Source organism: Balaenoptera physalus (genome assembly GCF_965194825.1).
Source record: "Balaenoptera physalus genome assembly, chromosome: 9".
NCBI lineage: Eukaryota > Metazoa > Chordata > Mammalia > Artiodactyla > Balaenopteridae > Balaenoptera > Balaenoptera physalus.
Genome location: NC_138888.1, coordinates 99,366,231 through 99,380,847, shown reverse-complemented (window position 1 = coordinate 99,380,847; position 14,617 = coordinate 99,366,231). Strand labels below are relative to the sequence as shown.

The 14,617-nt window shown below is 38.6% G+C and overlaps 1 protein-coding gene across 34 annotated transcripts in view; it reads left to right on the top strand.

Moving 5' to 3' along the window:
• The window catches only part of RIMS1 (regulating synaptic membrane exocytosis 1), a 463,443-nt gene that overhangs the window by 329,896 nt on the left and 118,930 nt on the right, over positions 1–14,617 (top strand). For 6 of the 34 annotated variants that reach the window (XM_082474094.1, XM_082474096.1, XM_082474099.1 and 3 more), the window contains one exon: positions 5,895–5,978. The exons of the other annotated variants lie outside the window; for them this stretch is intronic. In XM_082474094.1, the coding sequence (XP_082330220.1) occupies positions 5,895–5,978 (84 nt within the window). The remainder of the gene's footprint in view (positions 1–5,894; positions 5,979–14,617) is intronic. 34 annotated transcript variants of the gene reach the window in all.

Genomic DNA, 14,617 nt, shown 5'->3' with positions numbered 1-14,617 from the left:
GGCACAGACCTCTGAGCAACTTCGAAACAGGACAGAGCAGGACCAGCAGTGGGGGCTTTGTGCTCTTTGGAAGATGCACCTGTAAGTCCCCAGACAGGACGTGAGGAAAGTAGGAACTGGGGAAGCTTTGAGGGTTTTCCAGGTTACTTAGTTCTTGTGACAGACCAGAGAGCTGATCAATGCCTGACATATACCTAGTAGATAAGATATTATAGAAAAGTTGTTAAAGACATAACTTTATATTCTTGAGATGGTGACATATCAGTATTTCCACAGCCTTGTAACCTATCGAGGTCAAACAATTTGCTGATTCTAAACCATCTTGATGAACATGTATATGCTGTTATACCTACTTAATGCCCTTTTCTGGAGTATCCTCACTAACTCTGAAAGCAAAGGAAGTTCTGTGTTAGTACAAAGGATGAAATTGTTAAAGCAGACTCAGTACCCCACACCACACTTCACTGATGATTCCAAGATAAAGAAGCACCAGGCACAGTTAACATGTTGTTTTCCCAAAGGACCCCAAAACCATCAGGCCGACCTTTTCTCCCTTATGAGGATGGTTTGGCCCAGGTTAACAGATGAATTTTGAGACAGGCACGTGGAGACACTGTTTGTAAAGGAAGTAATTTCTGTGTTTGAGCATCTCCATTATATAATATATTCTGTTGATTACACAACTAGCAAAAATACGTAGGGGTTACCCCGTTGCCCCATCCAGTCGTGACCCATAAGTCAGGAAATTTGGAGTTCGTTTACAGTGAAAGATCTAGAAAGACTAGTTGTATCCTGCTGAAGACATTGAATAGATAAGGACTCTCTTTTATCTTTTCTCTAGCAAATACCACTGCATGCTTACAAGGAGGTCTGGTCAAGGTCACTGTACTTTCCTTCATCTGTGTCAAGGTCAGCTTGAGGTCATCGGTTCCCCCTTGTTCCCTGATCCGGAAGGAGTGAGTTACAGGCCTGCTGTTAACCTTTCCTTTCCCGGGTTTTACAACAGAATGTTGCTTACGTGTTCAGAAACACTGATTTCTAGAGCCACTGGAGAATGATTCCTTTCCTCGGATGTTTTATCTTCTTCCTTGACCTCTTCCAGAAATCTAACCTCTCCTTTCTTCAGCATCCTCTACAAATTCCCTAACACCTCTGTGCTAAGACAGTCTCCTTTACAGGCTGCTTTTCCTCCCTGTCTCCCCCTCAGCTTTCCTCTTTTGCCCCGCCCATCCCATCCCTGAAATTATATGTCTGCCAATCAAAAGTTTCCACACTGGGACGTCCCTGGTCACGCAGTGGTTAAGAATCCGCCTGCCAATGCAGGGGACACGGGTTCAAGCCCTGGTCCGGGAAGATCCCACATGATGTGGAGCAACTAAGCCCTTGCACCACAACTACTGAGCCCTTGAGCCACGACTACTGAGCCCACGTGCCACAGCTGCTGAGCCCGCGTGCCACAACTACTGAAGCCCACGCGCCTAGAGCCCGTGCTCCACAACAAGAGAAGCCACCGCAGTGAGAAGCCCATGCACCACAACGAAGAGTAGCCCCCGCTCGACACAACTAGAGAAAGCCCACGCGCAGCAAGGAAGACCTAACGCAGCCAAAAATAAATAAATAAACTTTAAAAAAAAGTTTCCACACTAATACATATAAAGACAACACTCCACTGTAACTGGTCATGCCAGACCCTCCCATGTAAACCAGGCCTAAATTTCTCGGTGGTTGGTAGGCCCTGTGTGCATCAAAAGTCTAAATCAAATGCACTGTCTCCCTCACATCCTCTGCCAGCAAAATGCTTTCTCTTCAGAAATGTCCCTCTACTTTGACAGCTTTGACATATAACCATCCACATAATCTGGAAATACTTCTCCTGCTCCTTCGTCTCATTTGATGAGACAAGAAGTCCTATCGGTTCTCCTTCGAGAATCTCCAAAACAGATCCCCGCCCCCTTCATTATACTATAGCCCATCCCCACTTCTGGTGCCATTCTTGCCCCGTTAATTTCTCATAAGCTCTATTAATCGTTCTGTTAGTTTTTGTCTCAAGTCTTTTTCCCATTAAAATTGAAATACCCTTTTTCCTTTGTTGTCTGCCTAAAAATTCTCCTCATTCTTCAAAACAGGAGGTCAAATAACCATTTCGTCTATAAAACTTCTCTTAACCTCTCCCACACATGCTTGCCTTTCCTTGCCAGGCAGAATTATTAACTCTCTTTTCTGGGCCCGTGTAATATTACATACGTTCTATTTCACTTAGCCATGCTTGCTTCTTCCCCTAGATTGCACTCCTGGAGGTCAGGGATCATATTTGGCCTTGCCATCTCTTGCGATAGCATTATTATTTTTTACTTAGTAAATGTTCCATCTGGGGCTTTGGGGGAACTTAAAAAACACCCCCTATTTTCTGCTCCCAAATCTGTGGCCAATTGTGAGCTAGACCCAAGAACTGCAAGGTGGGAGATCTAATGATCACCATAAATACAGTGAACAAGTTCAGGAGCTGGACTTCAGGTTGTAAGCTTGCTGGTGACGCACCGACAGGCTGCCACGCTTTCTGAACCACGAGAGGCTTCTGCCTTCGGAAGGCTGTTGTGCGGGTGTATTTGCTGTGGTGTTTGCTGTTTGCAGGCAGACTGATTCGGAAGGAGGAATCCAGAGAGGGCTAAAAGTCATCAGTGCTTGATTCTTTAACACAAAGTCCCCCTCCTCCCTCCTTGGGGTGGAGAGAGGCCCGAAGTAGGACTTGAAGGAATTTCCCTCCACATGGAAACACGAGGCCTAAGAGAAAGGAAGTCCCTACCTAAAACTTAACAACTGTAACTCGAATTGAAATAAATAAACTTTGTTCCACAGTATAAGCACCTATATTAATTTTCATTTAAAATAGGATTGGGGAAAATGTTTCAAAGGACTAAATGAATAATGGGAAGAGACAATAAAAATATGTACTGTACAATCAGATCTCTAGTCTGTTCAGGTTTGGTGTCTGATATGACAGAACTTCACAGATATTTTTTGTGTGTGCTATTTAGGGAATGAATGATTCACATTTCCATATAATCTCTCTTTTAGATAGTTAAGCTGCTTAGCCGTGCTCTGCCAGGACATATGCACCACTGAGAGATGTGTAAATATGCAAGCATACATACGAATGACACATTTAAACACACGCACTTTTGTTGTAAGGTATATCCTTGCTGGGGGAAGAGCCCCAATGTAAGAACCATTTCATTGTTTGCTGAGGACTGTCAGTTGTATGTCCTTGTATCTCCTTGGTGGGTCCCCTTATCGCTGTTGATTTCTTAGTTAAGTTTCTTATTATTTCTTACCAGTATTACCCCCAAACCTCAAATCTTATCCTCTTATTATTTACTTAAATATTTGCAAATATTTATTCATTACTTATTCTGTGCTGGGTGTAGTTGATGTAACTGCCCAAACAAAGCAAAACAAGACGCTGTAGCCCCTTATTTGGGGAGACCCCAGCCTGTTCCTTCAGTTCCACAGCCACCAGAGTGACCCTTGCCCTCCTATTCTGAGCACAGAGAAAAGGATGGGCTCCCAAAAAATAGATGTTCCTGAATCAATGAGTTTAGAATACCTGAGATTAAAGCACTAATAATGCAACTAAGGTAACCTGCAGGCAAGACAGTTGGGAAGAAAAATCAAGAAGGGGCTGTTTTAGTTCAGTTTCGTGATTAATGACTCCAGTGTAGCCTGCCATGTTCGCTTCTAGCATGAAAACGGACGTGGAAGGTGTGTGTTTTGCTCAATAATAAGGGAATGAAGATTCTAATTTTGGTCCTTCTGTGTGATAGGAGAAACAGAGAAAGAAGTTGGACACGTTTTAAAAACATATAAAACGTTAGTATATTTCAAGCTCACAAATGCATGATATTAAAGCTTATGTAATGTCTGTTCTTTGGACAAAAATTGGGTATAAGTTGATCCTACTCTCATCATATCCAAGATATGAGGGTAAAGCAAACATTTATGTTATTGGGACTACATATCAGCCTATTCAGAAGGACTTTGAGTGCACAGGTATACATGTATGATGCTGAATATTTCTAAAAGTTTACCTTTTAATAGCTTGCATTCACAATGCCTTGTTTCTAAACGTACACCTCTCTCTTTCATGGCTTTCACTGCATGTTTCATAATTATAGCATTTTTCTTTACTTTTTGTGTTTAAATAAACACAAGGACTGGAATTTTGCCTCAAGAAGCAAGGTTATTCGTAATCTTGTCAAGTGAATATTACTTATTCCTTCAAAAATATTTAAAGAAAAACATATTGACTCTATATTTGTATTTTTAAAGAACACCTTAAGTTTTCTCATGACTGAGTACAATTTCATGTGGAAAACACTAGCTATAATTGTTTTCAACTATTTTAGAAATGTTTTTCTTTATTGTGTCTGCAGAACAAAAGCCAGTAAAGTGCAAAGATACATTTTCAAGCATTCCGATTGGATTGACCAACTATATAATCATTTCAAATAATTCAATAATTTGAAATGAATGCAAATTTGTTTTTAAGTTCACAAACACATAACACATTCCAGAGGACATGCCACACAGTTTTCTCTTCTGCCCAAATTCTGCTTTCCAGTATCTTTATTTGCCTCACGGCTTCCTCAGAGCCCTCCTTCAATCCATCCAAGGCTGAGTGATGACAGACAGGTTTCCCAAGGGCTTTTAGAGAAGAACACCTGCTGACGAAAAGTATCCTGGTCACATGCTGATAGCCCTCTGCTGCTTTTGTCCAGATTGTCTAATAAATCCACGAAGCCAAGTTAACGGCAAAAGAAGACGGCTTTTAAAAAAATGTTGCGACTGGTCTTCTTTGGATTATTATAAAATCGTATAGTTAGACGAGTCTTAAACCCCATTCAGTGATCCCTTGTTGCATATGAAGAAGCCAATATGCAGAGAAATTATCCTGCTTAAAATGTTCGTATCTAATATATTAAAATTTCCAAATTTGGGCTGTCCAGTCCCTTACTGCCTCTTTTCAGTATTTGCCCGGGTGTCTGTAATTTGTGGTTATGCAGAGACAGAATCTCAAGATAGTTAAACAAAAGAATGAACCAAGTTTCAAACTTTTATTTACCTGTTAATCATAAAAACAGTATTCTTGTAAATGCTGAAATAAGAAAACAACTGTTTACCCCATGGAGAGATACCTTTGCAAGTAAAGATTAGCAAGATTTTTTGAAGGTAATGCTATTTTACCATGGCATTTATCTGTATTTCCCACTTTTATCCATCAGTGGATTTTGCTCACAATTTTTTCATTTCAGTTACTAACCCTGCAGTTTTCCCCCAGAAAACTTGTTAGGACTTCACTGGTAGTATTTCCATGAATTATTTCTTCATGTTATTGTTTCCACACTAGAGAGTTTTATTTCTTCCACTTAAACTATGCTTCTGCTTTGTATTAAATTCACACACCTCATCTTTGCCACTTTATCCAGTAATTTCAAGACCTAGTATCAAATAAGCATTGGTGGCGTCTGAAATCTATTTTATTCAGACATCTGCCTGATGCTTAAGGATGCATCTTTGTAAAGTTATATATATGTATTTATGTGTACGTATAGTTTTGCAGACACACACCACATTTAAAGGAACAAAATTACACAGGAGATTTCAAACATCTTCCCAAAAAAGTTGTTTCTCTATTCACATGTAAGGCTACAAGTTTTATTTTCTTACAATATTGTCCTTTATCTTTCCAAGGCCTGCAAAAAGAGTAAATTATGGAGCAAAGAATCTACACTTTGACTTTTTGGGGTGCTTTTCCAGTTCTCTTGTTCCATATATTCTTTTATTTTAGGAGTTACTAAATGTCTTGTTTTTTCCTGTCTTGTTCATTGGGCAAACAGGGGTAGATGGTCCCCCTCTCTAGATAGGAGACGGCCTCCTAGCCCCAGGATTCAAATCCAGCATGCATCTCCGGAGAATGACAGGTACTAGTCACTTCCTCCCCACAGACAAGTGGCTTCCAGAGGCTGGCAGGCCACCAAGTGGAGGGTAGCCAAGAGCCATGTGGTCACGATGCCTTCCTTTTAGGGGCCAGAGCGCAAGAGGTGGTGATTCCAAAACTAAATGCATCCACCTCTGATAAAGCACCTTAGAATGTTTCCTGAAGTGAAGGTAGCATGCACAGGGCATGGTTTAAACACAATAAAGTCGGGTCCGGTGGGAGAGTTCTCTCTTAATGAGCATTTGTCTTAGGGTTTCGATTTTCTAGAAACGTATTTAACTATTGATTTTGTCTACGCTTGACTACATTAAAATTCTCAGGTGCTTTAAAATGTATTAAAATCTATCACAGAGCCTATTCTTTTGTTATACTGGTTGATGATCTGACCTTCATCGTCTTGTTTTGTTAATAATGAAGTTTAGGCTTTGGGGCATATTCCCTGATTTAAGACAGAATACCTGGTTCTTATCTATTTTATGAATATTGTGTTTTTAAGCCAAATATTGTCCAGGGCTAGGGTCAGTCAACAAGGTAGGTTTTTAAAAATAACATCAGTGCTTTGAATCTACTTCATGCTGTGATGTCACAAGTGCCACAAGTGCCATTGCTTTGTTTTCCTTCTTGGGCGTTGTTCACTCAGTTCTCCTCTTTTGTGATGGCCGTTATACATAGGCCATGTCGTTTCCCAACTGGCTACAAAAGGTTATGGGAGTTTTGGCTGCTTCTCTTCTGGTGAAGCAGAAATTCAGTCAACACATGGGTGACATTTTATTCAGTATATTTCAATTTGAAAGAAAAACTAAACGCCGTCACTCAGAAAAGATTAATAAGTCATCTTACAAATGTTGGACCCCAAGGTGGTACTTTATGGAGGCTTTTTGAATATTTTATTACGCTTTAATCTTTAAGACCTTTACCTCTTAATATGACTTACGTATTTGGAATTTAAATCTAGTTCCTTCTACTGCTAACTGATTTCTAGGATAGAATTTATGGGACTAGAAAAATTAGTAAAATCTCCAATCTAAAAATTATTATAAACTTAAAGTCTTTTCAAATAAGAATATAAAATAATAGTATAAATAAAATTTTAAAATGTGCATCCACATTGCTACTCATTCATTCAGCAAAAATTTTTTGTGCATTTACTGTGTGCACTATTCTAATGGCTAGAGTCACAACAGTGTTTAAGAAATGCAGTGTCATGGCCATCAAGGAACTTAGAATTTCCTCTTATAAAAGACTATTCTGGATTTCGTCTTATGTAATGATTGCTAGAGTATAAGACGATTAAGTATGATGGTCTCTGTAGTGAATATAAATGTAAGTTTATCTGGGTTTAGGAAAAGCAACATGGAAATCCAAATAATAGTTTTAGCTCTTACAAGTACGTGAGATGAAGATTAGTTGAAGATTAGTTGTCTTTTAATAACATGTGAATTATGTTATTTGATTTCATAGATTTTATATATAATTTTAAAGGTAGATTTTAGAAGCAGAAATAGTCCTTTTAGATAAGATTATTAAAGGAAACTCTTCCTAATACATAATTCTGAACATACATTTTACTTTTTATTATGATTTATTTATAAGTAAATTCTGTGTTCAATGAAAGGAAATACATTTTAAATGGCTTGATACTATGATTTATTACTGTTGGGAACAGAATGTTATTTACAGTAAGTTTTTATTATTAAAATATATGAGTAATAAGTGCCCATAAAAATGAGAGAGAAATTACTGCATCAGCTGATGCTAAATTCATAGGTAACCATGGCAACCGCTCAGGAACACAACACTTGCATTTCACCTCCTATTAGCTTTATTTACTCATTCAGAAGTTTCTGCCAATTCACAAATGAGGTGAACATGGTATCAGATTTGGAGACAGTGAATGTTCATAAGAATTTTGCCATCAGGTGACTTTTGCCCTGGGTCACTGGTTGCTAAAAAAAAAATATTCTAAAATCAGTGACAATTTATATAATCGCCTTTGGATGTCCGGTATCAAGGCATATTTGATTATTTTGAAACTAGCATAGTAATACAATAAGTAAATATTTGCTTAAGAGAGCTCTCTAGTAAGTTGGAAAGCATTGAGTTGCCGTCTTTTTTCACACAGTGAGTGGGTTCACACACAGACACAATTTTTAATGTACCATTTCTCCATAATTTAATTTCAACAGTACGAAATCTTGATGTCATCTCAAGTGGTACAATAGCTTTATTTGGAATTAACATGGAAGCATGTTTCTCTAGATGGAGGAATTTTCCTAGAAGTTGTAGGATTTTGTAAAACAACGATGAGGAAAAAATACCTAAGTTTGTAACCCCAAGGAATGTTTGTGTCTTTAAAATTCTAGTGAAAATTTTCTTGCAAAATTTTAAAAATACTGAAAATTTTAAGAATCATCACTCCAATAACAAAGTATTTCTTTGTAAATGGCATTATTTTAATTTATAAATAGTAACTTTTTTGAACCTGTGTGCACCTAACTCTGTTATGAATTTTAGTAAAATTGAGAGTTACTTATGGCTTCAAATTAACCAAAATTTGTGAGTGGCAAGTTAGAAAAACTGTATTTTAATGGACCCCTGAAGCATTGAGGTTCTGAGTTTAGTGCTCACAATTGAATGAATAATCCTTACGTGTGAAAGGCAAGCATAAATTACTGTTATTATTAATATTATTATCATCATCTTTCAACTTTTTGGTAAATATTTTTTCAAGAAAACGCAACATATTCTTTTTAAATTAAAATAATGTTTTGATAGTGACCATTCTAGTAAATGTGAGGTAATAGTTCTTACTTGGTACATTTTGAGATGCATGTTAGTACTTCATTGGCTTGAAGTTACTGACTCCATTGTTTTGATTAAGAATGCTTTTGCATCAGTGTACATGATACTTTTAAGGAGGCAATTTATTGATGTGACTTAAATAAAATGGAAAATATTTGATAAAATAACGTTATTTTCCAGCAGTTTAAATTACAGTATCCCACTGTGTTTAAAATTAATTCCTGAATTATTCTGCTAATCTAGTTCTAATTTCTTTTGCAACTTGGAAGCAGCTACTTGCCTATAGGAATCTTTATCCTTAAATATCAAGTGGTTTCGTTTTATTCAAAGTGGATGAATCTTCTTTCTCCATTGAAAATATTTATGAGATAAAGAAATTACCCACTTTTTCACTTCCAGAATTCATGATACTTGCCATGTAGATGCAGAGTTAATGTAGAACCACCTATAAATTCAGTGCATCACTTATCATTTTTGTTTGCTTTATAACATCCTTTATCATCTGTGCTTTTCAAAGATGTTCTTTATTTAAATGAATGAAATGTACCCATGTACTGAAATACTTAGTGAGTCTATTTAATGGCTATAGTCATATACATAAATATCAATAATAAACAAAAGGGTAAATATATCTTAGTTGTATGCATCCATCTTCACCGTATGTGAACATTTCTTATTTAGGTAGATTCTGTTTAAATTTAATTTTTTCCTTCCCAAAATTATGAGGAAACAAGATGATGGAGATTTGCATTTCACATTAAGCCATCTGGATAGGCAACCAAAATATAGACGGAAATATTCTTATGATATCAGTGTTAATTATAATTAAAACATTATGTGGTAGAATTTATTACATTTTCCCCAAAGCAGACTATATTTTCATTTTATTAGCATGTTAATTTTCCACTTTATTAGAATTGTAGTATCTTCAGAAAAGTTTTATTTATGAGTGTCTTCAGGGAGTTGCTCTAACTGAATTTAGTTATAGATGAGGAAAGGAAAGTGACCCAGAAACAGATTTTAACAATTGCCTTTCTTTTCATTAGTACATTTCATGAATCTTCACACTTAATCTAATAGAGAATAATAATTAAAAATGGAACTTCCAAAAAATTAGACTTAATTAGGAATACCCTCACTTTTTGATTATTACTCTTGCTTCCATTTAATAATACAATAAGTATTGTTATACCTTACATTTGAATATACCTTTATAGCTTTTAAGGACCTTAATTTGTGCCCTGTGAACTGGGAGGCATCAGGCCAAAATCATACAACTGTAAGTTGCGAAATTAAAAAAAAACTCAGGATCTCTGATTCTTGCACATCTACACCAAAGAAACATTCTTTACATGTAATAAAATAATGATAAAAAATTTTGATTCAACAGAACGCATGTTAAAACCCCAAATAACTAAGACATGATGGAGACGCTGTCACTGTTCTGTTTGCTTTTGTCTAAGGACCCGTCCAACGAACATCATCATTCAGAGTCACTCGATGGCAGAGGGGGCGGGAACCTAGGGCCATGGGCCACGGCGGTGCCTCACCAACTGACTAAGGCCCGTATTCCCTTGGACAAGTCACTTAACCTTCCTGGGACTCATTTTCCTCATCTGTAGATTCAGATGCTTGTAGAGGGACTAGCTGAATTCTGATGGCCCTCAAGACTCTAAAACTGAGTCCATGCTGCCTGGTGGCGTCATGATGAACACGTGTTGGGCCAGTAATGATGACTGACACCTCGTTACGCATAAGGCAGCAACCAGAGGGCATTTCTTATTTATGGTATCTTAGGTTTTACCAAAGACCAGAAAACAATGCCAAGTTTTATGTCTAAATTTATTTGATTTGATGTAAGCTGAACTGTATAACCCTGATTAGGTTTTTACTTGACGTAACTTTTTAGACTCTCAAATTCCAGTAGAATACTCAAAATATTACTTTTTTAACCACCTACCCAACATATGTTTATTGAGAAGCTACTATGTCCTGGGTTTTGATGTTACAGTAATAACCCAAACACAATTCCTGCCCATGAGGAACTTAGGAAAGAGTAGTGTAAGGCAGAAGGTAGTTCCTTTCACTGTGATCCATTTTATGATCACATGATCAATAGTTTCAGGGAAATAGTACAAGAATATAAATTGATGGTTTTAACCTCTCCTGTTTACATATCGTAAGACCCTATTCCAAGAAAGAGCTGCGTTTAAAGCATACAATATATTCACAGCTATAACTTAGGATTTGGGATAGAAAAGACGGTAGGATTTTCTAATTTCTTCTCTATTCTTGCTTTACACTGAATTATTACAATCAAGTGAATGTCATTTTAGCTCAACTTGAGGATTCTTTTAAGTGGTTAGAAGAATTATAATGACATGTCCTTTGTAGAAATCTTTAGAAGAATCTTCAATAAAGTATGTTTCTGTGCCATTTGAAGAGGAAAAAAAGGGCATCCGTAACAAGAGGGTTAAACACTAAAACAAGAACAAAAGTTAGATACATGAACCTCTGCATGCATATTTGTCATCCAGTTATGGGACATTGAGTTTGATACTCTTACACATGAATAAGAGTCTTTATCTTCAAGAAACAAATATATATTATTATCATTTTAAATAATACTTTTATAGCATTCATCTCTTCCTATTTTAAGTAATGCTAAAAGCACTACAAATCCTTGTTCTACATAATACTGCAGAAAACTACAAATAGTACAATACAAATACTGAGTAATACTGAAATATTTAGAGTTAGCAAATCTGTAAGGTGATAGTATTATTATTGCCATTTTGCAGGTGGAAAAAACTGAGGCCCAGAGAGGTTAAGTAAATTGACTAAAATTATCCAGCTGGTCAGAAACAGAGTAGAGATCAAACCCAGTTTGGCTCTAGAGTCCGTGCTTTTAGCTACTATGATCCAGTGTCATTTATGCCACAGATGCAATGCGTTCATGGACATTGAGATTATAGACGCTTAGTTTGACATGTAAGGACCATGTGAGTGAGAGCAAATGACTTAACCCCTCTAAGCCTCAATCTCTTTATTCTTATAAAGGCTGAAAGCTTAGTACCTCCTTGTTGGATTGGTGAGCTTAGGTGAGATAATGCAGCAAGTTCTTAGTAAATATTAGACACCATTAGTATCGTCATGGTTGTCATTATCACCATCACCAGGTACTGTGATGTTCAGCCTTGCATCCAAACCCATTAAATTTAGGGATGAGAAGCGGAAGAGATGAAAGTTTTATCGAAGAAATAAGATCTCGGTTGGGTCTAGACAGACTCATAGAAATTACTAGGGATAGGAGAAGAGCAGAGAAGTTCTAAAAGATTCTTGTCACCTTTCTGCTACAGGAAGGTAGAAAGTTGGTACAAAGGCCTGCAGGTGCTTCTCGTGCCTGCCCTCCACCCACGAACCCTTCTCTCTCAACACTTTCCTTCCTGGTCCACCTACCATCGCCTGAACATTCCAGAGCATCTTCCGTCAAACTGCAATCCACACCTGTCCCCAGGCCCCCATCCATCCCCACATCTCTGAACCCCCTTTGCCCTGGTGGACTGTTCATCGTTGCTGTTATTAGCACTGATCCCCTTCTGACATGGTATACAATTTACTTGTTTGAGGGTTTTTTTGTTTCTGTTTCTGTCTGTGCTTATGGTTTGTCTTCTACCACTAGAACATGAATTGCTCGAAGGCAGAAATTTTGTCTGCTTTGTTCACAGACATATTCCAAGCAGCTAGAGCAGCGCCTGGCATATATACACACGCAACAGATATTTGTCAGTGAGTGAGTGAGTGGGTGAAAACCCTTCGTGACCATGAGCTTCATGAGTTGACCATAAACTCTGGGTTCTCACTTGGCTCTCACTCTTCTGAGAGGGGACAAGGGACTCTGGCTCTCCGGGTCCCTGGGTGTTCCTGGGGCCAAGCATAAATTTCCCCAGATGATATAGGACGTTTAATTTCGAGCTCAGGCCCCAGGGTCTGCAGACCTTCTTCCTCTGCCTCTGCCACACACACCCCCGCCCCACCCCGAGCACCTTCCCTTTGCTCTGCACCTGCTCGCTTCCCTTTGCTTCAGGAGCTGCTTCTCTTCCCCACAAGCTCCGCGTTGAGTGCAGGCGAGTACTCAGGATCCCTCTGCTTCCCTGCACCCTGAGGTCCCCTCTCCCAACCACACGATCAACAAGGTAGCTAAAAGCTACGCCCTAGTGTCGGAGGGAGCACCTCCATGCCCCAGCCTGTGCCTGGCACTGTGGTCTCTTCCCTCTGTGAACAAGGGTGCACCCAGAGGGCAGGCGTCAGAGTCAACCCCTGCACCCTCTTTGCTGGACGGTGTGTGACAGAAGCAGCTCCGGAGCCAGACTTAGCTTCTAGCCCCGGCTCTGCCACCGGCCATGTGGCCTGCCCCGACCCTGTTTCCTCATCTGTGAGGTGGACCCCTTCCCAAAGGATCGTCGTGACGATAAATAAGGTGGTGCCCCCCTCAGTCCTGGCCCACAGTTTTTTGGGGAATAGCCTGATATCCAACTAGTCAAGGGACATGGTAAGGAGAGATGCCCCTCCTCTGTCACATCCCTTTTGTCACCTCCTCAGAAGCGAGATACCAGAGTCATGAAAGTCTCAAGAATACACAGCTGGAACCCGAATTCTAAACCCAGATTCTGAGTTTGAGGGCAAACTCGTGTGAGCCGAGCAAGTGGCAGCAGGGAGAGAAGAGGGGCGGGACGGGCATCCCCAGAAGCGCACACGCCCTGTGACGTGGACCCGGCACTTTGATGTGCATCCCTGTGCCTGGGCCTATGCTGGATCTCAGAGCATCTGGCCCTAATAAGTAAAAAGAGTAGAGACAAGAGACTAGATCTTAAAGTTTCTCATCACAAGAGAAGAAAATTTCTAGCTAGTGGTGGTCGGTGTTGACTAGGCTTATTGCAATGGTCATTTTGTCATATTCACAAATATTGAATAATTATGTCATACACCTGAAACTAGTACGATGTTATATGTTAATAATATCTCCAAAAAAGACAGTTTTCTCCTTAACATTGTTGGAAGGAAGGGATATCAGGAAATAAAAATAAGGATAAATTGTAGACAATCAATTATCAAGATAAATTATAATGTTTTTTATGGTTTCTCTGTTTTGTTTTAAATAAGTGAGTTTCTTGACCACAATATTATTTTTATTTCTTTCAAATGTATTGTAGTCCAGACGCATTTTAGGTTGAATAGACATATGTAAGGTGCCTTGGGGAGATAAACTCTATGTATAAGCATTATTTCTATAGGAAAATGCATTTCGGGTTTCAAATGTTCGATGTACATACGTACTTTTAGAACACAGAGTAAATCAGGAACTGTATTAGTTCTTTGATTTGTGACATATGATTAGGTTTTTTAAATGCTACATGATTGCAAATGTATCTTTATGACAATTTTTAAAAGTAATTTGAATAGTTGATTTTTAAATACTTTTATTTATGTCAAACACGTTTCGCTAGAGCATTTTTCTTCTCTTTTCTTCATAATTTTGGGGGAGGAAAAAGCATAGGAGAACATCTTTGTAGCACCAAGTTTCAACCTGTCAGAGTGGAGGGCACTTCCCCCGTGTGTGGTCTTTCAGCACCTAAACCACAACTGTCATCACGTTTATCATCACTGCGTTTCACCGTTGAGTTTGTTTCTTTCTCAGGAAGGCACAGTTGCCAGCAGGAACCCCCATGATGTCAAGACTGTAGACTTAACGCATCTACACTGATGGGGTGTCAGCTTCTGTGTCTCCTGTTGGGAAACTTGTGTCTTCCACACAGTACT